The sequence below is a fragment of the Heteronotia binoei genome, chromosome 4 (genome assembly GCF_032191835.1).
Source record: "Heteronotia binoei isolate CCM8104 ecotype False Entrance Well chromosome 4, APGP_CSIRO_Hbin_v1, whole genome shotgun sequence".
Lineage (NCBI taxonomy): Eukaryota > Metazoa > Chordata > Lepidosauria > Squamata > Gekkonidae > Heteronotia > Heteronotia binoei.
The window spans coordinates 133,397,760-133,423,394 of record NC_083226.1 but is presented as its reverse complement, the minus strand read 5'-3'; the positions used below and the strand labels follow the sequence as shown (position 1 = coordinate 133,423,394).

General features: G+C 39.6%; 1 protein-coding gene across 1 annotated transcript in view; it reads right to left on the bottom strand.

The window, feature by feature from the left end:
* LOC132569580 (F-BAR domain only protein 2) overlaps nucleotides 1-25,635 on the bottom strand; it is a 129,774-nt gene that overhangs the window by 94,139 nt on the left and 10,000 nt on the right. The window contains exon 2 of the mRNA XM_060235796.1: nucleotides 5,183-5,274. Within this exon, the coding sequence (XP_060091779.1) occupies nucleotides 5,183-5,274 (92 nt within the window). The remainder of the gene's footprint in view (nucleotides 1-5,182; nucleotides 5,275-25,635) is intronic.

Sequence of the window (25,635 nt, the reverse complement as noted above, 5' to 3'; positions counted from 1 at the left end):
TTCCGTAAGTAGAACCATTCAGGTTCTAGGATGGTGTAATGAACAATGCAACACACACAAAAAAACACACACAACTCAATCTGTACTGGTGATTTTTAAACAAAACCAATTTTACACTAAAGTTTGCAAAGTAGGAACATCATGGGAGTTAGCAGAGTTCCCCATCTCCAAGTGCAACAGAAAGGAAAAATTCTGGGTGGTCATCCAGAGATTCGGGCTCAGATGTCAACAATATGTGGATGAAATGAAACTCATCTCTATTTGCACTTTCAACTGATTCCAAAACAGGGATGCAGAACTTTGGCGTAGATGCTAGCTAATAAACTGAAGTTTAACCCCAAAAAGACAGAACAGCTACTGGAAAGCTTTTCCCAGGATTTAAGGAGTTCTAGATGAGTTGCATTCCCCTTGAAGGAACAGGTCCATAGCCTGGGGGTACCCTGGTCCCAAGCCAACTGCTGGAGTGGCAGCTGTGGACTGAAGTGCTTTTAAAAACTTCAGCTGGTTAGCCAGCTGTGGCCTTTTGTGGACAGAAAAGCTCTGGCTCCTGTGGTGCATGCAGTGTTCCCTCTAAGCTGAGTTAGTGTGAGCTAGCTCACAGTTTTTTAGCCTGCAGCTCACACATTTTTCTCTTAGCTCCAGAACAAACTAATTTATGCCATAGCTCACAACTTTAATGCCAATAGCTCACAAAGTAAAATTTTTGCTCACAAGACTCCACAGCTTAGAAGGAGATTACTATAGTTCTCTCTGTGTGAGGCTACTCTTGAAAAGTGTTCGGAAACTTCAGTTGGTAAGGAATGCTGCAGGAAGTATGCTGAGCAGAGTGGATAATAAAGAATATATCACTCCAGCCCTGACCTGGATAGCCCAGGCAAACCCAATCTCAGAAGGTATACAGGGTCAACTGTGGTTAGTGCTTGGATGGGAGACTTCCTTGAAATACCCAGTCAAAAGGACAGGGGCAGGCTCTATTCAGCCACCTCCATATGATATATGAATGAATATATCACTCCAATCTTGGCCTACCTATCTGGCTTCCGATTTGTTCTCCAGCACAATTCAAGGTGCTAGTGTTGACCTTCAAAACCTTATAAGGTTTGGGATCAACATATCTGAAGGATCACCTAATCCCTTATGAGACTGCCTGACCATAGAGTCCTCTGCTGAGCCACTGCTTCAGGTGCCCCTGACTTCTGAGGTCAGGTGGGTGGCACTCCAGGAGGGGGCCTTCTCAATCATGGAACTCTCTCCCCAGGGAGATGCGTTTGTCCCCTTCTGTTGCCATCTTAGAATAACAGAGTTGGAAGGGGTCATAAAGGCTATCAAGTCCAATCCCCTGTTCACACACACACTGCTATCCAGAAGTGTATCCCCCATCTAGTATGCAGGATCAGCCTAAAGCTTCCCTGACAAATGTTTGTTCAGCCACTGCTAAAGATTGCCAGTGATTCCACTGCTGAACTACTCTCACTGTAAAATAAGTTTTTCCTAATATCTAGCTGGTACCTTCCCACCCTTAATTTACTTCCTAGTATTACTGTGAGTCCTCGCCTCATCTCCAGACTGAACATTCCCAAGACCCTCAGCCTTTCCTCATAGGGCATGGTCTCCAGATCCCTCATTGCTCTCCTCTGCACCCGCTCCATTCTGTCCACATCCTTATTGAAGTGAGGCCTCCAGAACTACACACAATACACTAGGAGTGGCATGACCAATGCAGTGTACAGCAGGACTATGACCTCCTATGATCTGGATGTTATGTCTCCATTGGTACAAACCAAGATCACATTCACCTTTTTTATCGCTGAATCACACTGGCTGCTAATATTTAACTTATGGTCCACCCATACCCCAAGATCTTGTTCACACACACACACACTGCTATTCAGAAGTGTATCCCCCATCCAGTATGTGTGTTCCTCATTTTTGTTACCAAGATGTAGAACCTGGCACTTATCCCTGTTAAACTGCATCTGGTTCACATCTGCCCACTTTTCTAATGTGTTCAGATCTCATGCAATTCTATCTCTATCTTTTGGTGTGTTTGCTGCTCCTCCCAATTTGGCATCATCTGCAAATTTAATGAGTAGTCCCTCCACACACTTATCCAGATCACTGATAAAAATATTGAAAAGTATTGGGTCCAGAACTGAGCCTTGTGGCAGCCCACTGGACACATCCCTCCATTCAGATGAAATGCCATTGACAACTACTCTTTGAGTGTGGTTCTCCAACCAGTTCCCTATCCACTGAACTATCCTAACTACTGGTGAGTGAAGACTTATTTCATTTGACATTCCCTCAATGATCTCTCCTTCCCAACCAATGTTTTTCTGTTTTGTTATTTTAAGTCTTTTAAAGTTGTTTAAATGATGTATGTTTGGGAAGAGGGTTAATGGTTTTATAATGTAATCTTTTACATTTTACACTATTAGTTGCATTTGTAGCCCTTATGAGGACAGAAAGATAGGATATGTTTTGTAAATAAATAACTGAAAACCAAGGCATCTCTCAAGAACTGTTTTGGGACAACACATGCATGGTGAGTGAAGACTGAAATGGCTGCTGCATGAAGTTACAAGGAGGAAACCTAGTCACAGCCATGGCAATGCTCCAAATGTACCAAATAAGGAAAACAAGTAATTTACAAGCTGTTCCACCAGAATAAAGTTGCAGAAAGTGGATTAATTCATAGTACTGGAAGCTCTAGAGGACAATTTAATCAAGGATTTTCAAATACTCAAGAACTGACCAGGATTTGAGTTCCACTGAGAGTCCCTGGTAGGCAAGATCATCCATGCTGCTAGGCATGGTATTGGAAACACCAGGACAAATCTATCTCAACCTTGGGAAAAGTGAACTGGCACTCTAGGACATAGAATGGCCCCAAAGCGTAAAGACAAGACTGCTCAATAATTCTGTCAGACTACTATCATAACCTGGTTTCTGGTTACTATAATATGTCAACCAGGACGGACCAATGTGTGATACATTCTATACAAAAAATAAGTAGCCATGGATGACCATATTCAGGATCCTACTGTTCCCCTTTGTTTATACAAAATCAGGTTATCGGTGACTGCCAGTACTATCTTATCCTCTGAAAGCAGAAGAATAGCGTGTAGTACTTTATGGACCACACAGAACTTGAAGGCACTGATGTGGGCTTGGAACTCCTATTAGGCCCAAGTCACAGTGATGACTCCGGTCACACAGGATTCTCTCATTTCAATAGGAAAATATTAATTGCCAAAGAGTGATTCAGAAAGAAGAGTGCAAAAGGAATTTTTTTTTTTGCTGTCAAGTCATAACTTATTGTACAAATAAAGTTTTATTTTGTTTTATATTAACCTGGAGTCCTATGATTTTAAAACATAAGAGTCTCATCCTCAGAGCCACATAGCTCAACAAAAAAGCCTTAGAGCAATTCAGTGGTGAACATTAAATGAAGTGTTTGGAATTAAATTCCAAGTGGCAGCATTACATACTTTAAGAGGGAAGCTGTGACAACAGGTGTATATTTCTGTCAAATAAATAAAGTTATGATACTGCATAGGCAACAAGATAATCCTTTTACTGCTATACATATAAAATTGAAATGTCATACACTTGGGTGCTACCTCCCGCCGCCCCCGCAAAGTGTTGATGACCAACAATAAATCTAACACTTTCATAAATAATTCCAAAGAGCCTGCTGTGATGGAAAGAATTTCTAACACTTCTGGTATTTTATTAATCATTACTAGTCTAGACTTGCCTACAAAATCCTTTATAAGATTTTGTCTTCCTTCAAATTCTTCTTTGTAACTATGGAAGCAAATAGCTTGGTCTGGATGAGTACATTTATATCTAAAAATAACTAAGTAGTTAAATGAATTTTCATAAATTTTAGTACAAACAATAAGCTAAAACAAATATTTGCATATGTCTTCAAATGCTGTAAAAGTTGAAAGTGCCGCTTTAGCACAGTTGGTGTCCTGCAGAGATGTCAGAAAGAAGATCCCTAGTTTTGCATCACATATACTAGTTACAACAATATAGCGAGAGTCAACAAGCTCTGTGGATGCATATATTGTCCAGTAAAATATAAACAGGTCAGGATTCAGGAACTAAAATCAAGGAAAACAAGGGTTCACCACTGGAAAGATAATAAGGTATTGCAAGTGAGAAAGGCGAAGGGGTCATCATCATCTTTTGGAACCTGCCTGGTATTTATAATAAACACCAGTTTCATTTATTTAGAAAAGGAGAAAACTGACAGAGAATCTTACTCATCACATTAGAAACAGAGTGGTAGCAAAAGCTGACCAGTATGTGTCAATCAGTAAAAAGGATGAAACAAGAATATTAATATAGCTGACAAAGAGTGGAATGCAACATGGCTGTCCATGTTATGAAAACCAGGTTGACTAACCAAAAATCAAGATTTCCATTTAGTGCTGCTTTCTTGCTGTAGCATCCAACTCTTTATGCTGCTGCATTCCACACTAAACAAGCTATAGTTCTATGAGCTGTGTCAAAGAATATGAGCACATTTTTATCCGATATGCCCAATTTAAAATTAGTCTCTGAGAAACTAGCAAGTGCTGGAAATTTTTGGTCTTAAAGCATTTATTGTATGCTTGCCTACTAGAGGATTTCATGGAGTCTTGAAAATTTAAGGATAACTGTGTTGAAGGTTCTCTACACATAGATGGGTTTTAGTTTTAAAAATTTCCCTCAGTCATTAACTTTTATCCACTTTGCTCCTGTATGCTTTTTTGTTAACAAAAAACATTTTACATGGCTGTACAGAACCAGGGTTTGCAATTTAAGTCAGTGTTAGAGCGATGGTCAACAACATAGCAAAAAAGAGCAAATGGCATACAAAAACTCTGACCTAGTAAATCTAGCAGTAATGACAATTTTTCTAAAACAAAGTTTATATTGGTAAAAATAAAAATGCTATACAAACAATGAAAACAAACATTTCAAAGACTATTCCACTTGTGACATGTCTTTTAAACTAAAGCCAACACAGTTCACTAAGACAAACTATAATGCAGTAAAATAAGGTAGTATCTATGGAGCATCTATGGAGTTAACGTACAGTAACGTAAAAAGTTTTGGGACATAACCAGCAAACCCCAAATCCTCAAATGTTTAAATATATATGCCACAATAATGAGCTAATGCTCACCTTTCTCTTATAAAATCTGATAGTTCTTTTGTAGATACATGCCCATGTTTCATATTATGATAAAGGACATCAAAACCATTGTTCTTCTCCCCCTAAGATAAAACCAAAAACAACAAAGTTAGAAACCACAAAATCAGGACATATGAAGACCAGATATCATTGTCGTCATGATTATAATCATCGTATCACTTAATATCCTGCCCTATGCTACAAATGGGCTCAGGGCAGCTCACAGCATAATAATAAAAAAAAAGAATGGTAGCCTATACATGCACTGATCAAAAGCCAAATTCCTTAAGCCAGGCTTATTTACAATACCAAGTTATTTTCAGGATTTCAACCGTCATTCCTTTTTCCTTTTCCTTTTCTTCCTTATTTGCTGGGGTTGTTAGTTTGTCCAAGTAAGTATCTTTATGTTTTCTCTGTCACTTTCCACTACAAGGATCTCATTGTAATTTTCCCTTACCAAAAAGCTATGTATTTCTTCAGCATGGTAGCCAGTTTCCCTAAATGACAAGATCTACCTTTCCTGCAAAAATTTACAGCCATGTTCTGTGATGGAATTATAATTTGGTAGCATCACAAAAATTAATTACAGTTATTCACTAAATAAATGTTGTATCCCTATTTCTGAATCAATCAATCAATCAATCAATCAATCAATCAATCAATCAATCAACCTTTAATGGCATGTAAAAACAGGTTAAAAGAACAATGGGTTGAAAAACAGAAAATAGGTTAAAATACTGGACATCAGGATTAAAGTACATTTACATAAGATCACAGTTAAATGGGACAACAAAACTGTTCCTTGTCTTGACGAATCATTTTGGCCCAGTACAGAAATAAGGCAGTGTTTACAGTTATGTCAGGAGTAACATCCTTCAATAGAAACTGGACCTATTTCTGAAACTTGGTTCATTTGGAAAGGCAGACGAATAATACAATCTGACACAGAACCTTTAACTTTTAATCTGACACAGGACCTTTTACACCAGATTGTTAGTTTCCAGAACCCTCTTTCCAGCAAAAAAGAACTCTTCCCTACACAACGTGAACAAGCAAACTGCATCAGTTCTAATATTTTGCAAACTCTTCCCACAATAGCTCTGGCCCTAGCAAAGAAAAACTGTTTCCCTGCAGTCATATTTGAATGGTTTTAAGAAAGTACTCTATTACTTGCCCATTCAACATTTTTTAAAAAGCAAAAATGCTGTTACAATAACTGGCACTTCTGTACTTAAGTACACAATAATTACTAAGAATGCAACTAAAAGATCACAGGTTAGAATGCCTAACAAAACGCACTTATGATCTAGGCCAGGGGAGTCTAACTCATTTGTTATGAGGGCCAGATCTGACATAAATGAGACCTTGTTGGGCTGGGGCAGGCCATGTCAGGTCGGACAATGTGTGTACATATTTAAGATTAGGTAGCAGAGATATAAACTTTTTAAAGGACGCTGACAAACACGCTTAAAGATTTTTTAAAAAAATCTTAAAATAAAACATGCTTAAAACATTAGCACATGTTGGTCTTAAAAGTGCTTACTTTGTATTTCTCCCATGGGATCCAGGGAACTGGGCAAAGGAAGCTCTGGCTCTTCCCCTCCCTCCCCAGGGGACCAGCAGTGGAAGAGCCTCAACCAATGGAGAAATCAAGGTTTTGCTCTGTAGCTCCTGTGCAATTGAGCAAGCCTTGCAAAGCAAGTTGAGATGCAGAAGGAAGCAAGAGAGAGGCAGAAGGAGACAAGAGCCAGTGGCTCGGGGGTCTGATAAGAACCCTCTGGGGGCCTGATTTCGCCTCTGGACTACATGTTTGACACCCCTGATCTAGGCTTAGGTTACTCCTGAATATCCTAGATAATTTATTGCAAAACTGAACAGTCTGTCTCTGCCAAGTCACAATGCTGCAACTGCTGCAAAGTTGCCACCAAGCAATTACTGAAATTTTTATCAATACAGAATGCTCTCTTCCTGCCTCAGACTACATAACCAGGCAAGCATCTGCTTGTGCTGCCATCTCCAACGGCACCTGAATCAGCAGATGGCTCAAAACTGACAATTCCAACTATACACAGCTAGTGTATGCTATGACCCTCTGAAAATAGAGCAAACTGATAGGAACAGACTGGAATTCATTGGATGAATACATGTGCAGTGTTGAACAATATGCAAGAGGATCCTGCAACTCCTGTAAATGTAGAAAAAACCATAGATTCAGGCATGCACAAATGTCTATTAAGAGAATGAATGTGAAGTGAAAACCATGGATGCCTATGGAGTATCCAGTTCTTGACTTGAAGATTTCTTGTATGATCTAGGTAAACACGGCCTAGGCATGTATTCAAATGGAAACCCTTCAAAACCTCTGCTGTCACAGATTCTGACAATATGGAAAGGAACAACACAATGAACAAACCGATCACACTAGTTTTATGACAACAATCTTCAAATTGTTTTATGGTCTTGCTGCCGTTTGCTCAGTTTATCCATCAGGCTTGAGGGCTAAGGTTGCAGTGGTCATCGTAAATAATAGTAGTGCCTAGCACAAATAATTGACGAAGGAGAGCACCTGAAGTCAGAACTCAGAAAAAGGAGGAGGGAGACTGTTTCACATAAGATCTCTCAGACAAGATGATCACCAAGCCGACTGTCTAGGAGATCACAACATTCAGCAAAATGGCAGAGACTGTATACATAGTTTGTGATGCCTTCACTAGTTTGGGTTATGTGTGTGTGTTTTAAGTGAAGCCACTGCAGAACAACAGAGGAACTAAGGCAACCATGTGCCTTCAGCAGAGCAATTCAGCACAGGTTCAGTAGGGGTGCAAACAATAGCAAATGCTTTAGCAGTCAGTAAAACAGTACACTTCTGTTATGGTCTTGCTATCCTGCTGGTTTCTGTGTAAGGATAGTCTTCTAGTCTCTCTTCCAAGGTTCTAACTTGTACTAAATCCCACTATGTGGCTCAATGAAACCATTTTAGACACTGAAGCAGTGGGTAATGAGACAAGATAAACTATTTCTTTTCAGTGAGATCAGAAAATGATTCTCACAATTTCAGGGATGTCTCCACAGCAGATTGCCCTACTACTTTACCACCACCACCCCAATACAGCACCAAGAATACAGAATAGGTATATCTGTGTTTAATTTACAAGACCCAGGTAAAGTTTGTAAAGAAAAACACTTGTGTCCAGCTTAATTTATATCTAGGTCACTTATTCTTGAATACTATATGAATTGCAGCAAAAGTAGTCTGTCTTTGAGTCACAGTGATGCAGCTACTACAATGATGCCACTAAGTACCTGCAGAAATTGCAACAAGGCAAAAAAACCCTCTGGCAGTACTACTGAAGGACTACACCAAAAAAATATTATGTACCTAAGTGAAGATATTTTAGGAAAGTATTGATAATGCCCTAGGATTTAAAAGCCTCATTATAGGTAGCCAGAGTCATTTCTTTTAAAAACAACAACGGTTGGGGGGGCGGAGCGTCGCGATACAATGGCAGACGCAATTTAAGCTAGCTCCGGTCGCCTCCTTCCCCAAACTCTTCAAAAATCAACAGAATAAACTCTGATGTCTACAAAAACAAAAGGGAAAGCCGTCCGAAGTAAGAAGAAGCAAGACTCTACAAAGAAAACCTTGGTATCGGCATTCTTCTCGCCAGAAAACGCGCTAAAGGTGGGTGGCCCGATCTCGCGCTCCCCAGACAGCCTAAACATGGCGCCCAGTCCGACTTCTCCTAAGCCTGCTGACGCTTCCCATTCAGACAGCGAAGCAGAAAGACCACTTAACAAAAAGGACTTAAAGCTATTAAAAATGGACATTCACAAGTATTTTAATGAGGCCATTATAGAACATATTAAGCCTCTGAAAGAAAAGATTAGCGAGCTATCAGAAGACCTCAATGCAACAGCGAATACAGCCGAACGCTCAGCGGAGCTGGGCTTGTCTCTAAAAAGGGAAGTTACCATCTTAAAAGAGAACGAAAACAAACTACAAAACAGACTGGCAATCTTAGAAAATAAATGGCGTGCCTTAAATATTAAGCTCCACGGCTTTGAGGAGGGAGCTGAGGAGAAGAAAGACCTATTGCTTTTTGTGGCAGACTGGCTGCGGGAGACATTTTCCCTGCCTGACAACGTGGCTGCTAGCATAACTAAAGTTCAAAGATTGGGCGCCATTTCCTCGCAACGCCGTAATTTTACCAGGGACATATTAGTTCAATTTACTAACTCTCGACTGAAAGACCTTGTACTACAAAAATCAAGACAAATAGATGGTGCCACGCACAAGGGGAAGAAAATCCTACTCCTGCTTGATCTCTCGCCAGAAACGCTTGAAAAAAGAAGGAAATTAAAGATCGTTTCAAGCAAGCTTCATGAGAGCAATCTAAGATTCAGATGGAGCCCGACCTCGGATCTCTTGCTGTTTAAAAATGGCGCCTTTTACAAGATCCATGATGCGCAATCAGGAATTACAGCGTTGAATGCTCTTGCCATCAAATACACAGAGGAAGAGGAAAAAGAGCTACGAAGAAACTTCAAAACTTCTGAAAACAACTTGCCACCTGAAGATGTGGTTTAAATCTTCATAACTGTACATAAGCTCCATTTTAGCTCCATTTTAGTTAACAAAAAATTAACTAGTCCCAGCAGCCCCGTTGGGCTTTCACCTTTGAGGAACCGTTATGAATCTGTTATGAAACTGTTAACCTATAGAACTCTGCTTTACAAGTCTTAACAGAAAAACTGGTTGCTAGGGAAATGTACTCATAGGCACGCTTATATTACTACAGAACTACTTATAATATCTATTTCTTTCGAACTAATGAAATTCTGACTCTTAGCATTTATTGTGTTTTCTCTCATTAGCTCCATAGAAAAATTTATAAGCTTACTTTTTTAAACGAAATTTATGCAAATTTGAATAATAATAACAACCTAATGAATTTATATTTGAGAGACGGTGCTGGTCGCCCTAATGGATGACCTTCAACGGCATCTGGATCGGGGCGGCTCGGCGGTGCTGATGTTGCTGGACCTGTCGGCGGCGTTCGACACGGTCGACCATCGGCTACTGAAGGGTCGCCTCGCCGACGCAGGGATTCAGGGGTTGGCCTTACAGTGGCTTTCCTCTTTCCTTGAAGGTCGGGGACAAAGGGTCGCAGTTGGGGGGGAGCTGTCCCGGAGGTGCACACTTGACTGTGGTGTGCCCCAAGGGGCGGTTCTCTCCCCGATGTTATTTAACATCTATATGCGACCTCTTGCCCAGATTGCCCGAAGGTACGGGCTAGGGTGTCATCAGTATGCTGATGACACCCAGCTCTATCTATTGATGGACGGCCAGCCGACCTGCGTCCCGGAAAATCTAGACCGGGCATTATATGCCGTGGCTGAATGGCTCAGACTGAGCGGGCTGAAGCTTAATCCTGCGAAGACAGAGGTCCTTTGCTTGGGTCGCCGTGGTCCGGAAGGGGGAATCCCCCTACCAGCCTTTGACGGTGCGCCGCTGATAGCGGCGGACAGGGTCAGGAGCTTGGGGGTGCTGTTGGAGCCTTCCCTAAAGATGGAGGCTCAGATAGCAGCCGCTGCCAAGTCCGCGTTTTTTCATCTTAGGCGGGCAAGGCAGTTGGCCCCCTTTTTGGAGCGCGACGACCTAGCAACAGTGATCCATGCCACGGTCACCTCGAGGTTAGACTACTGTAATGCCCTCTACATGGGGCTGCCCCTGTCCCGAACTCGGAAATTGCAGCTGGTGCAGAATGCCGCGGCCCGGCTGTTATTAGGTCTCCCAAAGCGGGAACACATTCAGCCGGGTCTTCGGACCCTGCACTGGCTTCCAGTAATATACCGAGTCCGGTACAAGGTGCTGGTTATCACCTTTAAAGCCCTATATGGCTTGGGACCTGTCTACCTGAAGGACCGTCTTTCCCCGCACGTTCCCCAGAGAGTACTGAGGTCGGGAACACAAAATCTCCTTACCATCCCTGGGCCGAAGGAAGCCCGCTTGAAGTCCACCAGAGAAAGGGCTTTCTCTGTTATGGCCCCTACATGGTGGAATCAGCTGCCGGAAGAGGTGAGGGCCCTGCGGGACCTTGTTCAGTTCCGCAGGGCCTGTAAGACGACCCTCTTCCGGCTAGCCTATAACTAGCTTGAGAATTTTAATGTAACTTGCTGGATTTCTTTTATATACAGTTGCAATATTTATTAATGTGTATTAATAACTAAGGTTTTATCTGTTTTATCTGTTTTATCTGTTTTAAATACGGATCCCTTTATATGTTTAACTATTGTAATTTTGTTGGATCTACTATTGGAAGCCGCCCTGAGCCACTTGTGGGAAGGGCGGGATACAAATCTTAAATAAATAAATAAAAAAATAAATAAAAAACCAAACCCTTTTGTAAGATCCCAATGCTGTTAATTTAACGATACTCTGGGTAATCAGTCGCGTTTATGCTCAGAATTTAATAGGGATTGCCACATATTAGGTTGTATCATTTTTAATGAGACATCATAGTAAGGCAAAAAAAAAAAAAGAAAGAAAAAAAAAAAGGGGGAATAAATAAATTTCTTGGCAACTAGCTTTTATTTCTACAACTTGCAACAAGGAACTTGCCTTTGATAATTACATAGCAACTAGATGTGTAAAGCATTCATGTTAAGGTACAGGTTATCTCTTTATAGTTTCTAAAGTTGAGATCTATATAAGACCAAATGTTGGAGTTTTTAATGCTAAAACAAATGGGGAAGGGGGAGGGATGTTAGAGTGTTTGTGCTTTGATTGTAGCTTTTGCCCTCCTGGTAGGGAGAGAATAGTTTCAGATAAGTTTTTTCCCTAGCTCCCTAGTTACTGGGAAGCTGTGAAACTTCACCCAAGGATTGGGTGTTAGTGAGTAGAATATATTTGTTTATTCTTTATTGGTGGGTGTGTTGGTGCTCCCTTTTTATTTTTATTTTTATTTTTAGTTTCCTTTCCTTATTTATTGTTTTTTATAAAAAAATTCTTTTTGTTAGTTAGTGCAGGTTGCAGTAAAACACAGCAATCCATACTGGGATTGATCCAGTTTGCATTAGTGGAACAGCAGATTAAGACTCTCTGTGAAGTGCACTAAATCTCGCGCTCGATGCCTATAATGTCTAAAAGCCTGAAATTTTTAACCTGGAACTGCAGAGGTTTTAAACATCCAATTAAACGCTCTCGTATTTCTAACTTTCTAGCAAAGCAGCGCCCGCATGTGGTTTGCCTGCAGGAAACTCATGTGAGAAAACAATCCCCTTTTGGGTTGCGCTCTAAATGGTTCAACCAGATCTATCATGCGCCAGGTTCATCTAAGGCAAGGGGAGTGGCAATCCTATTCTCTAAAGATACTGCCTTTAATTTGCATGGTACTAAGTCAGACCCTAAAGGACGATATATATTTGTTAAAGGTACTTTGAACGGTAAACCTATAACGATTGTTTCTGTTTACACACCCAACAGCGGCCAATTATCTTTTTTGAAGGAGACCTTCTCTGAGCTAATGGATTTCAAGCATGGTGAACTCATTGTTGGAGGTTACCTCAACTGTATTGCAGATCTGAATCTCGATAGGTCAGGGGGTAAGAAGCTTAAACCTAGACACACAAAAGAGACAGGCTTAAACAGTCTTTTGCAATCTTTAAATCTAATAGACACCTGGAGAGCACTAAACCAAAAAGTGCGAGATTTCACCTATTTCTCACATGTGCACAACTCATACTCCAGGATCGACTATATTTTAACTTCCCCAACTCTCCTAGCCTGCATCCATGATGTTAAAATCGGCTCTAGGACTATTTCAGACCACTCATGGGTATCGGCTGAATTTATGATGCAAGAGCTAGACAATAAAGGTCAGACCTGGACTCTGAATAAACTTCTTTTAACGAAAGACAGCATTTGTGACAGGGTAGACAAGCAGATACAAGAATACTTTCAATTTAATGACAGCTGTGGCATTGCACAGCATGTAGTATGGGATGCCTTTAAGGCAGTAGCTAGAGGCAACCTTATCTCTTTGGCTGCAGCTTGCCACAGAAATAGAAATAAAGACATCTTGGAACTTAAATCTAAAATCACTGAGTTGGAAACAAAACATAAAAAATTTGGAGGGAAAAAAACTCTTAAAAAATTAACTATGGAAAGAAATAAATTAGAACTAATTGAAACCTCAGACATCCAAAAAAACCTGTTATATTTGAAACAACAATACATTACCAAAACTGCAAAATCCCTGAGGTTGCTAAAATTTAGACTCCAACAGAATAGGGCTAACTCCCAGATCCACTCTATTAGATTGCCCCAAGGCACTTTGCATGTCACACCTCAAGAAATCACTAAAGTTTTCCAAGACTACTACTCTTCCCTGTATAGAACAGCTATCGATACAGATTTGGACTTTAAAAAATATTTGAGAGACATGAAATTCGACCAGAAACTGTCAACTAACGATGCTGAGTTCATGGATAGACCAATTTCAGAAATAGAAGTTCGCGAAGCGCTCTCCTCAATCAAAAATAACAAGGCGGTAGGTAACGATGGGTTTCCTATCGAATTTTATAAAAAATTTAGTTCCAGTTTGCTGCCCCCTTTAACGAAAACATGCAATTTGGCAATGACAGAAGGCATTATACCTGAGACTTGGAAAGACTCAAAAATGATAGTTATTCACAAAGAAGGAAGGGACAAACAAGATCCCAAATCCTTTCGCCCAATCTCACTCCTGAATCATGATTTTAAATTTTTTTCCACCGTGTTGGCCCGCAGACTAAACAAAATTGTTAGTTCATATGTTCATCCGGATCAGACAGGATTCATCCCTGGCCGGTCTATTTCTGACAACATTAGAAGAACACTCAATCTTATTCATCTCGGCAAATCATCACAAACAACTTCTCTTATCGCTTCGTTAGACGCAGAGAAGGCCTTCGATAGATTGGAAATTAACTATTTGAAAGCGGTGTTGGAGCAAATGGGTTTTGGTAAAAAAATTTTAAACTCAATAGCAGCCATTTACAATCAACCGAAAACACAAATAAGTATTAACAACTTCAGAGCTGGAGCAATCACTTTATCTAGAGGCACGCGTCAGGGGTGTCCCTTATCCCCAATCCTGTTTGCTCTTTCACTTGAGCCCTTAGCTCACCTGGTGCGGATAGACCCCGAAATTGAAGGAATAAAAGTTGCTGGGAAAACCCACAAAATTAGTCTGTTTGCAGATGACGCGGTCATATATTTAAGCAATCCATTTAAATCATTAACTAAATTAATGCAGGTAATAGCAACCTTTGGAAAATTCTCTGGCCTTGCAATCAACGTATCTAAATCAGAAATTTTCCCAATTTGTGTCCCTTCTGAGGTGCGTCATGACATTATGCTTACTTTCCCCTTTAAATGGGTAGATAAAACCTGGCGACATCTGGGGATACAAATTCCTATAGACCTACCTAATTTGATTAGAGCAAATTTTGGGCAACTATTTAAAAAGGTTAAAACAGATCTACTGTCCTGGTCAAAACTTCAACTCAACCTACTGGAGAGAATTGATTTATTAAAAGCCTTTGTGTTGCCCAAATTTCTCTTCTTATTTCAAAACATTCCTATGGACATTCCAAGAGGTGAGATGAAAATGTGGCAAAAAAGTTTTTCCCTGTTTCTGTGGCAAAATAAAAAGCCAAGAATAGCATATCATCTACTTGCTAAACCTAGTGCTAAAGGAGGTCTAGAGAAGTATCACCTAGCGGCCCAGCTGCGGAATATTCTAATATATACCAAGAAAAGCTGTGACTTGCCCTGGCTGCAAATAGAGACAGCAAGTGTTTTGCCTGTTCATCTCAATGAGTTTGTGTGGATTAGTGAGACGGACAGGAAAAAGACTGAATTAGCTAATCCCTTCCTACGCTATACATTACAACTCTGGGACAAGTATAGATCTTTAGTGATTCAACCATCGACCCCGATTATGACTTTCTTGGGGCAACCCTGGTTCCCACCGGGCATGCCCAAAGAAAACTTCCAAATTTGGAGGAAAGAAAAAATTATTAGAATCTCAGATATTAGTGCCAAAGGTAAATTATATACACGTACTCAGCTTGAAACTAAATTCAAAATTAAAATCCCTTGGTATGAGTACCATCAATTACATGATACCCTAAATAAAGTGATCCCAGTGATGCAACCCATTAGCCAGTTGAATGCCTTTGAGAAATTAATACACGAGGAAAATGCAACAATGAGAGGTGTAATTGCAAAAGTGTACTTTTTATTAAATCAAAAAAATTGGACGCATCCCACATCACAGCAGAATGCGTGGGCTAAGGATTGCAAAATACAACTGACTGAGGAACAGTGGAATACAATCTGGACATCATCTCTATGCAAAGCTAGATGTACTAATTTTAAACTGCAACAATATAAAATAATCTCGAGATGGTATCTAACCCCACAAATGCTAAGCCATGCACAAAAAAACATCAGCTCCCTTTGTTGGAAAGGCTGTGGGACCTCTGGCTCCTTCCTTCATTGCTGGTGGTCGTGTCAAAAGGTGCAGAAATTCTGGAGCATTTTAATTACCAAAATTGAAGCAATCGTAAAGGAAACCATTCCTCATACCCCTGAATTTGTCCTTCTTAATTTGTGGCCAAAAACGGCCTATTCCAAGTTAAAATCAGAACTTATTTCACTCTTGCTTTTAGCAGGTAAACTACTACTTGCAAAACTTTGGAAGAATACCAAAATACCATCAATAACTCTCTGGTTTCAGAAGGTATGGGAACTTATAATACAAGATAAGATTGCCTCTCAACTCATTGTGGGGGACAACCCCAAAATAGGGGGAAATTTTGTAGAGAAGTGGTTTCCATTTTTAGACTTTGTAAACAGAAACACATCCAAGAAGTACGCAATGCCAAAAAAGTACCTTAACTTTGTTCTTTACTAAAGTTGACTTGTACAAACTGGGTCAATTGGTGAATGCATAGGCAACTGCTTAGAGGTAGGACTATATTTATAAGTAAAGGTATTAGTGTTTAAATATAGGCTCATATTTACATACATATAAGTGAATATGTATGTGCATGTATATGTACATATACATAGATCTTGTTATTATTATATATTATTACTCATCTATTTATTTATTTGTTTTTTCTTTTTCTTTTCCTTTTCTTAAAATATTTGGCTGTATCAACTATACTGACGTATACATAAGCAACTGTGTTTGACTCAGTCTCTTGTATTTGTATAAGAACTGTTGTTATCGTTTTTTCATAAAATAAAAAATTTTAAGTTTAAAAAAAAAACAACGGTTAATGAATATATCATTCTTCAATTAACAGTTTTTATACAACCAGCATTAAGAGTAAAGTTCAGGCTGTTATTTTTTGTTTGCTCAGTCCATTCTAACCAGCCTTTTACCTTGACACTCAAAGAGCTGGTCTCCCACAAATATTTCTGTTTCAGCACAGCACCAGAAGTGTGTGTGTGTGTGTGGGGGGGATATAGTGCAGCACAGGGCTTTGGCAGGAAGGGGTTCTTTATGTGTTATGTGCAATGTAGAGCTCACTACCCCCATATCAACGCAAACAAATTGTGATGCTGGTTTAATTTTGCCTATGAACATTACATGCACTGCAAAAGCATGCCTAAGGCTTTTTTATACTGTAAGTGCCAAATGGAACTGGGTTCCACTGGCAACACTTCAATTTTTGGCAACATTACCACACTGAGCCCTAGGAACAGGGTGTGTGTTACAAGTTTAAAACAAGTAAAATGTTTGTTTAAGCTTATTAAGATAAGTCAAAACTAAACAAAAATCAAACACTAGCATGGAAATGAAAGTGACAGTGAAAGCAGTACAAGACTAGAGTATTCTACAATCAGTACATAACAGGAAACATATTACAGGAATTCCTTGTTTTGCAAACTATCCTAACACATGTTCAATGTCTGTAAAAAGACAGTAGAGATCACTTGGTTTTCCTAGCCAGAAAATCTGAAATTTGAAACTTGTTTAGTAGTATAACATTAGATATGTAAGAAGCAAGGACTTCCATGCCAAAAATAGCACTGCTGACAAAGCAGTTTTACAGCCATATTAGCTACTTTGCTACATTTGTTCAGAATTACAAGATAAGACATCTAAAGTAAAACAGAAATTAAATGCTAAATATTGTACTGCATTATACTGCAAACATAAGCCACAACAAAAAGGCTGAGATGAAAAAATGATAGACTGTGGCTCAAATATGGACCAACTAAATTTGACAGATTGCACTCACTCATAACACATATGCATGTTTGGACACTCAGTAAGTGGGATTACTTGGCTGCATGTCCCTTCAGAATGCTATACCTCAAAGCAACTGTGCACCTGTGAAGTGGGCTTGCAAGTTATTGTTTGACATGGGAGAAAGTTTGGTGTAGTGGTGAAGTGTGTGGACTCTTATCTGGGAGAACCGAGTTTGATTCCCCACTCCTCCACTTGCAGCTGCTGGAATGGCCTTGGGTTAGCCCTAGCTATCACAGGAGTTGTCCTTGAGAGGTGGGGCTGAGAGCCCTCTCAGCCCCACCCACTGCACAGGGTGTTGTAGGGGGAGAAGATATAGAAGATTGTAAGAGCCTCGTGGCACAGAGTAGTAAAGCTGCAGTACTGCAGTCCTAAACTCTGCTCATGACCTGAGTTCGTTCTCAGTGGAAGCTGGGTTCAGGTAGCTGGCTCGAGGTTGCCTCAGCCTTCCATCCTTCCGAGGTTGGTAAAATGAGTACCCGGTGTGCTGGGGGGAAAGTTTAGATGACTGGGGAAGGCAATGGTAAACCACCCTGTAAAAAGTCTGCCGTGTAAAAGTTGTAAAAGCAACATCACCCCAGAGTCAGAAACAACTGGTCCTTGCACAGGAGACTACCTTTACCTTTTTAAGCCGCTCTAAGTTTCTGATTCAGAGAGAAGGCCAGGATATAAATCTGCAATTGTCTTCCTCTTCTTCTTAATGACAAAAATCTGTTGCTCTATTTCAACAGGCCACAACAACCAGAAAAGTGCTAAATATTAAGTTCTAAGCAGACAAGCAGTTCTAAACCATGGTTTGGCTGTATGTTTTGAAGCCCAAGCCACAGTTTAGCATAACATTTGAATTAAGCCAATGTAAGAAGACAATAAAAGTGTCAGAAAACCTGAAAAACACTATGGAGAACAGAAATGGAAGCAGTATTTCTGCATACAGTATTTCTATACTGAAAACTCTTTGTGGAAACTTTACCAAGGATCATCCAAGATAGATCAGACAAGATTATATAGTGCTTCTGGTCCAGTGTGACACAGCTATTAAACGGCCATAGTTCCTTCAAAAAGAATTATGGTTCCTTCAAAAATCTTCAGGGAGGGAACATTTAACCTGCTGGATAGGGCCAACTTACCATTAGGCACAGTAGGAACAGTACCTAGAACCCACTATACTTTTAGAAACCCACAGAAATGTTTTGAAGTCTTTTAAAATCAGAAGAAAAAAATGAACTTTTAGTATCAAAGAAAATTTTATTTTTCCCCACATCAGAAGGAATTTTAGGGGTCACAAAATCTGTTATTTTTTGCCTAAAACAGAAAAAAAGTTAAAGTATTTGAAGTTACAGCAACAATAATTTTAATATTGGTATTATTATTGGTGGGAGGGGCCCATGAAAGCAAAAGGACCCATAAAAGTGGCCCTACAGCTGGAGACCAAATTCTTCATATAACCTTGCTTATACTGTTTATGTACATAAAAATGCATTTTGTATTGAGAAAGTTTTCAGGTATTCTATATGTGAGATTTAGATAAAACCATTTTAATGTAGCTCTTCCCCTTCTATTCTCTTATCTTGCACACCAGAAAAACAGCTTGTAAAGCTGTCATTATCATAGTTGATACCCCTCATTTTAAAAAAAGAAAGAGCTTTAGTACAGGCTCCTTCTTGTTTGCAATAATTTAATTTTCAGCTTAGGCTGTCCCTACATGCCCCCCCCCCCCAGCACCTCTTGAGCCAGCTCCCCACACTACACCTTGAACTGCAGGGGACTGTCTATATATATTACCACTGAAGTAATGAGATTTACTTCAGATTCTCAGCCACATCTCTGACATTTGCATCTGCCTAAACATCTGGAGAAAAATGAACATAAAACTCATCTTTTTACTCTAATGTCAAAATCAAAATTAAACACAAATAATTTGAGCTGTATCTTTGCCAGTTACCAAAATAGAAACTAATAACTAAGTGCCTTCCAAGAAGGCCTAGACTCCCAAGTCATCTTGTACAAGCTGCATAATAAAACTGTTCTAATCAGTTTTAAAGCTGCTATCTGGAGGGGTTAAGGGGAAAAGACTCAAACTTCATATTAGAACAAGCATGGGTTTCTCAAGAACAAGTCATCTCAGATTAACCTGATCTCTTTTTTTGAGAACGTGACTACCTTGCTGAATCAGGGGAATGCTGTAGACATTGTTTAATCTTGATTTCAGTAAGGCTTTTGATAAGGTTCCACATACTATCCTTGTTGACAAGTTGGTAAAATGTGGTTTGGATCCTGTTACTGTTAAGTGGATCTATAACTGGTTGACAGATCGCACACAAAGAGTGCTTGTGAATGATTCCTCATCTTCTTGGAGAGGAGTGACAACAGAGTGCCTAAAGGATACATCCTGGGACCTGTTTTGTTCAACATTGTAATAAATGATTTGGATGAAGGAATAGAGGGAATGCTTATTAAATTTGCCGATGATACTAAATTGGGAGGGGTTGCAAATACAGTAGAAGACAGAAACAGGATATAGCATGACAGGCTGGAAAACTGGGCTAAAACCGATAAAATGAATTTTAACAGGGATAAATGTAAAGTTCTGCATTTAGGTAGGAAAAATCCAATGCATGGTTATAGGATGGGGGAGACTTGTCTTAGCAGTAATATGTGCAGAAAGGATCTAGGGGTCTTAGTGGATCATACACTGAACATGAGTCAACAGTGTGATATGGTGGCTAAAAAGGCAAATGCAATTTTAGGCTGTATTAACAAAAGTATAGTGTCCAGATCACATGAAGTGATGCTATCACTTTACTCTGCTCTGGTAAGACCTCACCTGGAATATTGTGTTCAGTTTTGGGCACCACATTTTAAGGATATAGACGAGTTGGAATGGGTCCAGAGGAGGGTGACATAGATGGTAAGCGGTCTGGAGACCAAGTCCTATGAAGACAGGTTGAAAGAGCTGGGCATGTTCAGCCTGGAGAGGAGGTGGCTGAGAGGTGATATGATCACCATCTTCAAGTACTTGAAGGGCTGTCATATAGAAGATGGTGTGGAATTGTGGCCCCAGAAGGGAGGACCAGAACCAATGAGTTGAAATTAAATCAAAAGAGTTTCCAGCTCAACATTAGGAAGAACTTCCTGACAGTTAGAGCAGTTCCTCAGTGGAACAGGCTTCCTCGGGAAGTGGTGGGTTCTCCTTCTTTGGAAGTTTTTAAACAGAGGCTAGATGGCCATCTGACAGCAATGAAGATCCTGTGAATTTAGGGGGAGGTATTTGTGAGTTTCCGGCATTGTGCAGGGGGTTGGATTAGATGACCCATTCCAACTCTATGATTCTAAGTTCTGATTTCATTCTCTTACCTGGCAGTATCTGGACCCTAAATAAAGATATCTAGACCTAAAGTACTTTTTCATAAAAATATGTTTAACCAGGGCCCAGCAGGAACTCATTTGTATATTAGACCACACCCCCTGATGGCGGCATTGTTTCGTGCAGGGCTTTTTTGTAGAAAAAGCCCAGCAGGAACTCATTTGCATATTAGGCCACACATCCCTGACACCAAGCCAATCAGAATTGCGTTCCTGCTTTTTAAAAAAAGCCCTGTTTAACATTTTAATGTGAATGGTGATGAATATGTTCATATATCTATTTATATTGCATCTGACAAGAATGGAATATGTTTGCCTCACATTCACCCTTATAAGGTAAGTCACCATTATCCTAAGATAGGGAATCAATCCCGCAAAAGAAGCTGGCCATAGACTACATAGTGGTCCACAACAAATGATGAGGCTTCAATGTGGCCTACACAATCCAAGACCCATGTGCCCAAAATCAGTTCTCTTGTACTGGATTATTTACCATAAGCAGTGGATGTTGTTCTTATGCGGGTGATTCAATAGCCACCTTTGGAATAGCAGCCAAATCTATAAACTTTTTCCATTATTAATTGCCTCACTAGGCCTCATGAGAGCTGCTGTTGGATGAGACAACACATTGAAAGTTACTACTCTGAGTCTAAAAGCAATTATGAGTGAAACAAGAGTGAACAAGCGTCATCCAAAAGTTGGATGCTTGTGTTGAATGGAACTGCACTCTTAGTCTGGCCCAGGCAGTGAATGTGGCTAAAAGTGCCCATACACCAGCTGCACCTTTCCCAAGAGATGTCTGACCATGGCAATACACACATTGGTGACATATAGTCTGACATATTATAACATGTTCTCAATGGGGCTTCTATAGTAAATTTTTGAAAAACTAATCCAAAATGCTGCTTCCTTTTAAGAGTTGCTAATAACTTTCTTTGTCCATGGGTCGCAAAGGGTCGGTCTCGACTGTGCGACCGAACAGCAGCAACAACAAATAACTTTGATGTCAACCTGATTTTTCATAATCTGGTGAAGACGTGTTGAGAATGGTTGTTAATCTGACCAGTTAAAATTGATCTTTTATCTCAATAATTTCAATATGAGCCTTATTTGTTGCCTTATTGGACTGTTCCATCTGGTTTTATTCTGCAGGTGATTAATAACAGTTTTTAGATTATTTATTTTCATTATGCCTCAGAAGTATTTTAAATTCATTTGATAAACTGCTTTGACAGTTTGTTGGGACCAAGAACTGCAATACTAAACATTTTCATAAATAATTACTTAAAGTGATAACACGATCTTCTAATACATATACTTACAATGAGCTCTGCAAATAGATAATGAACAAATGCAGTACAACAAAAGGTAACACTTTCTAAAATTTAGATAAAAGCATTCTTGATTTTCTACTGCATGTCATGAATGGCCATATGGGGTTTCTATTTTCTTACAAAAGCTACCATCTTTTTTTCTAGTGTAGAAAACTAAAGTACTGCACTTGGGAAATACCATGGTAAAGGCAAAATCCAAAAATGAAGAACCAGACTAGCCCCATGGGATTAATAACATCCCTATTTCCCCTGGCAGACAGTTCCAAAATTGTAGGAGAGAAGGCAGTATGTTTCTGCACGTGGAACTGCCCCAGTAAAGTGTTCAGAAACTTCAATTGGTACAGAATACTTCAGGATATGGACTGAAGTGGGTCACAGGGATGATACAACTCCAGTCTTGACCCATCTACTTTTTAAACAGGCCTATAACAACTTGGGGAGAAGGCTGCCGCTTTTATGCTACTGGGCAATTCCACCAGAAGGACCACCAATAGATAAATTGTATACTCTGTATAGCACCAATACTTTGTTTTAAATTGTTTTAAATTATAATTGTTTGTCCTATTGTTTTATACCTGAAATTGAGATGCTGATTTTATTATGATTGTTACCCGCTCTGAGTCTGTTTGGAATGGGCGGGATATAAATCGAAAGTAAATAAAATAAATAAGTAAATAAAATCTACATTAGTTCCCAATTTGTTTGTGAGCATGATTCAAGGTGCTGGTCTTGACCTTCAAAGCTCTACATGGTTTTCTGTCCTACGTCACGGTGCTGGAACTCACTATTTGGGATATCCCACCATATGTGCATAGTGGCCAGAAGTCAGGTGTCTTTCCATTAAATGCTTACATTAAAAGGCTAGGCAAAGAAATGGCAACAGATGATTGAGGAAGTCATTAGCAAAAAAGAATGGCAAACTATTTTCTCCTCTTCTGCTGCTACAGCAATATGGATGACAGAACTTTTATAAGGTCATCTATGACTGGTATTTAACTCCATATAGATTAAATATAATGTGTCATACAACTCAATATGCATATTGGAAATGTGGAGAAAAGAAGACTGATCTTATATTTTGGCAGTGTCCAGTGATGAAAACATTCTGGTTTAAAGGTCTTACAGAAATTTATTATACTATTGGGATTATCATCCCTTTAGACCCCAAGGTGGTAGGTATTACTAGGACTAGTTAATGCATATTGTCCAAACATTAGTACAAGGGTGATTCTTGACATGATTACAGGTATAAAATTGCTATTAGAAAAAACCTGGAGAACTAGTGAACATCTCACAATTAAATATTGGATTTAAAAAACATGGGGTATGAAGAAACTATCAAAATTATCAGAACTCGTTCAATGCAGAGACTATAATATTAAAAAGTATATTTTTTCTGATTGCTGGAATTCTTTTTTTGAAATTTGGAAGCATGAATTAAATATGACATTAGATTTGTACAACTGTGCCTCACTTTTACATTAAATGGAACAATGGAAATGAGTAAACAGTCAAGACTGAGCATTAATTAAGCAACATATCAGCAAGCTTTAAATATTGTTTTTATAACATTGTAATAGTTATAATTTTTGTTGTTGAAGATGAGTTGTTTCAATATGAAAAATATATAATGTAACATTGTACTGTATTGTAATTTTTTTTAATAAAAATACATAAATGAATAAAAATAAATTACTAGGCACAGTTATGCTCAAAGTTTAAAATCACCTACTATATTTTGAGTTATCACAAAAATTATAGGCTAACACTACAGAAAACAACAAGACTTTACTTGCTAGTCACCCTAAGCTTTACGTTCCACATTCACATCAAACTCTACAGAAAAACCGAGGGGGGGGGGGCAGAATCCTTTATAAATATTCTGGAAACTAGTATGAAGTTTCCAATTCAAAGCAACAACAAAACAATGTACAGTTGCTTTTCTACAGATAAAGCATGTAAATGCGATACCAACTTGAAAGCAATTATAAGAACTTATCATGAAGTTCTTGATAAAGAAAGGTTAAAACGCTTGGAGCTCTTTAGCTTAGAGAAGCATTAACTGCAGGGTGACATGATAAAGGTTTACAAGATTATGCATGGGATAGAGAAGGTAGAGAAAGAAGTACTTTTCTCCCTTTCTCACAATACGTGAACTTGTGGACATTCAATGAAATTGCTGAGCAGTTGGGTTAGAACTGATAAAAGGAAGTACTTCTTCACCCAAAGGGTAATTAACACGTGGAATTCACTGCCACAGGAAGTGGCGGCGGCTACAAGCCTAGACAGCTTCAAGAGGGGATTGGATAAGTGGAGCAGAGGTCCAACAGTAGCTACTAGCCACAGCGTATTGTTGGAACTCTCTGTCTGGGGCAGTGATGCTCTGTATTCTTGGTGCTGGGGGGGGGGCACAGTGGGAGGGCTTCTAGCCCCACTGGTGGACCTCCTGATGGCACTTGGGGTTTTTTGCCACTGTGTGACACAGAGTGTTGGACTGAATGGGCCATTGGCTGATCCAACATGGCTTCTTAACTTGAAGCAACTTGAAAGAAATTATAATCCATATGATAAGTGTACACAACCACATATATATGTTTAAGGTAAACTGTATTACATATGATATTGTTTCACTGAGCAAATGGTTATTGCAGTACTTGCTGAATTTAGGTGAACTGACTGGAGTGGGTTATAGGGACCATTATCACTTGAGTCTTGTTCTGTCTATACTTGCTCCCAATTTGCCTTCGATGCAACTCAAGGTAGTGGTACTGACCTTAAAAGCCTTATATAACTTGGGACTAGAATACCAAATGGACTACCTTCTCCCATATGAACCTACTCATCCACTCAGGTCATCTTTGGAGGCCCTGCTTTGGGCACCTCTACCATCTTAAGGGTAGACGTTTCTGTTGTTGTACCAAAACTTTGGAACTCCATCTATAGGGAGATGCACGTGATTCCTATTGTTGTCTTCTCTCAGCATCTGAAAACTTTTTTGAGTGCATCATACCTAGAATGAGAGTTGGAAGGGACTTCCAGGGTCAATTAATCCAACACCTGCACAAAGCAGGAAATTTACAACTGGCTCCCCACACCACCCCCCAGTGACCCCTGTGCTTCAGAAGATGACAAAAAAACCCCAAAACCCTCCAGGATCCCTGGCTAAACTGGCCTGCAGAAAATTGCTTCCTGACCCCAAAATGGCAATCGGAATTTCCCTGAGTGCTTAAGAAAGGACCAAAAGAACTAAGCACTGATGCAACCCCACCCTCTCATGATGTGCCATGTTCAAAGAATCAGCCCTGTTGTCAGATGGCCATCTAGCCCCCATTTAAAAACCTCCGGAGGAGAGCACACCACCTCCCAAGGAAACGTGTTCCACTGCGGAAGGAGTTGGTTTTATATCCCACTCTTCACTACCTGAAGGAGTCTCAGA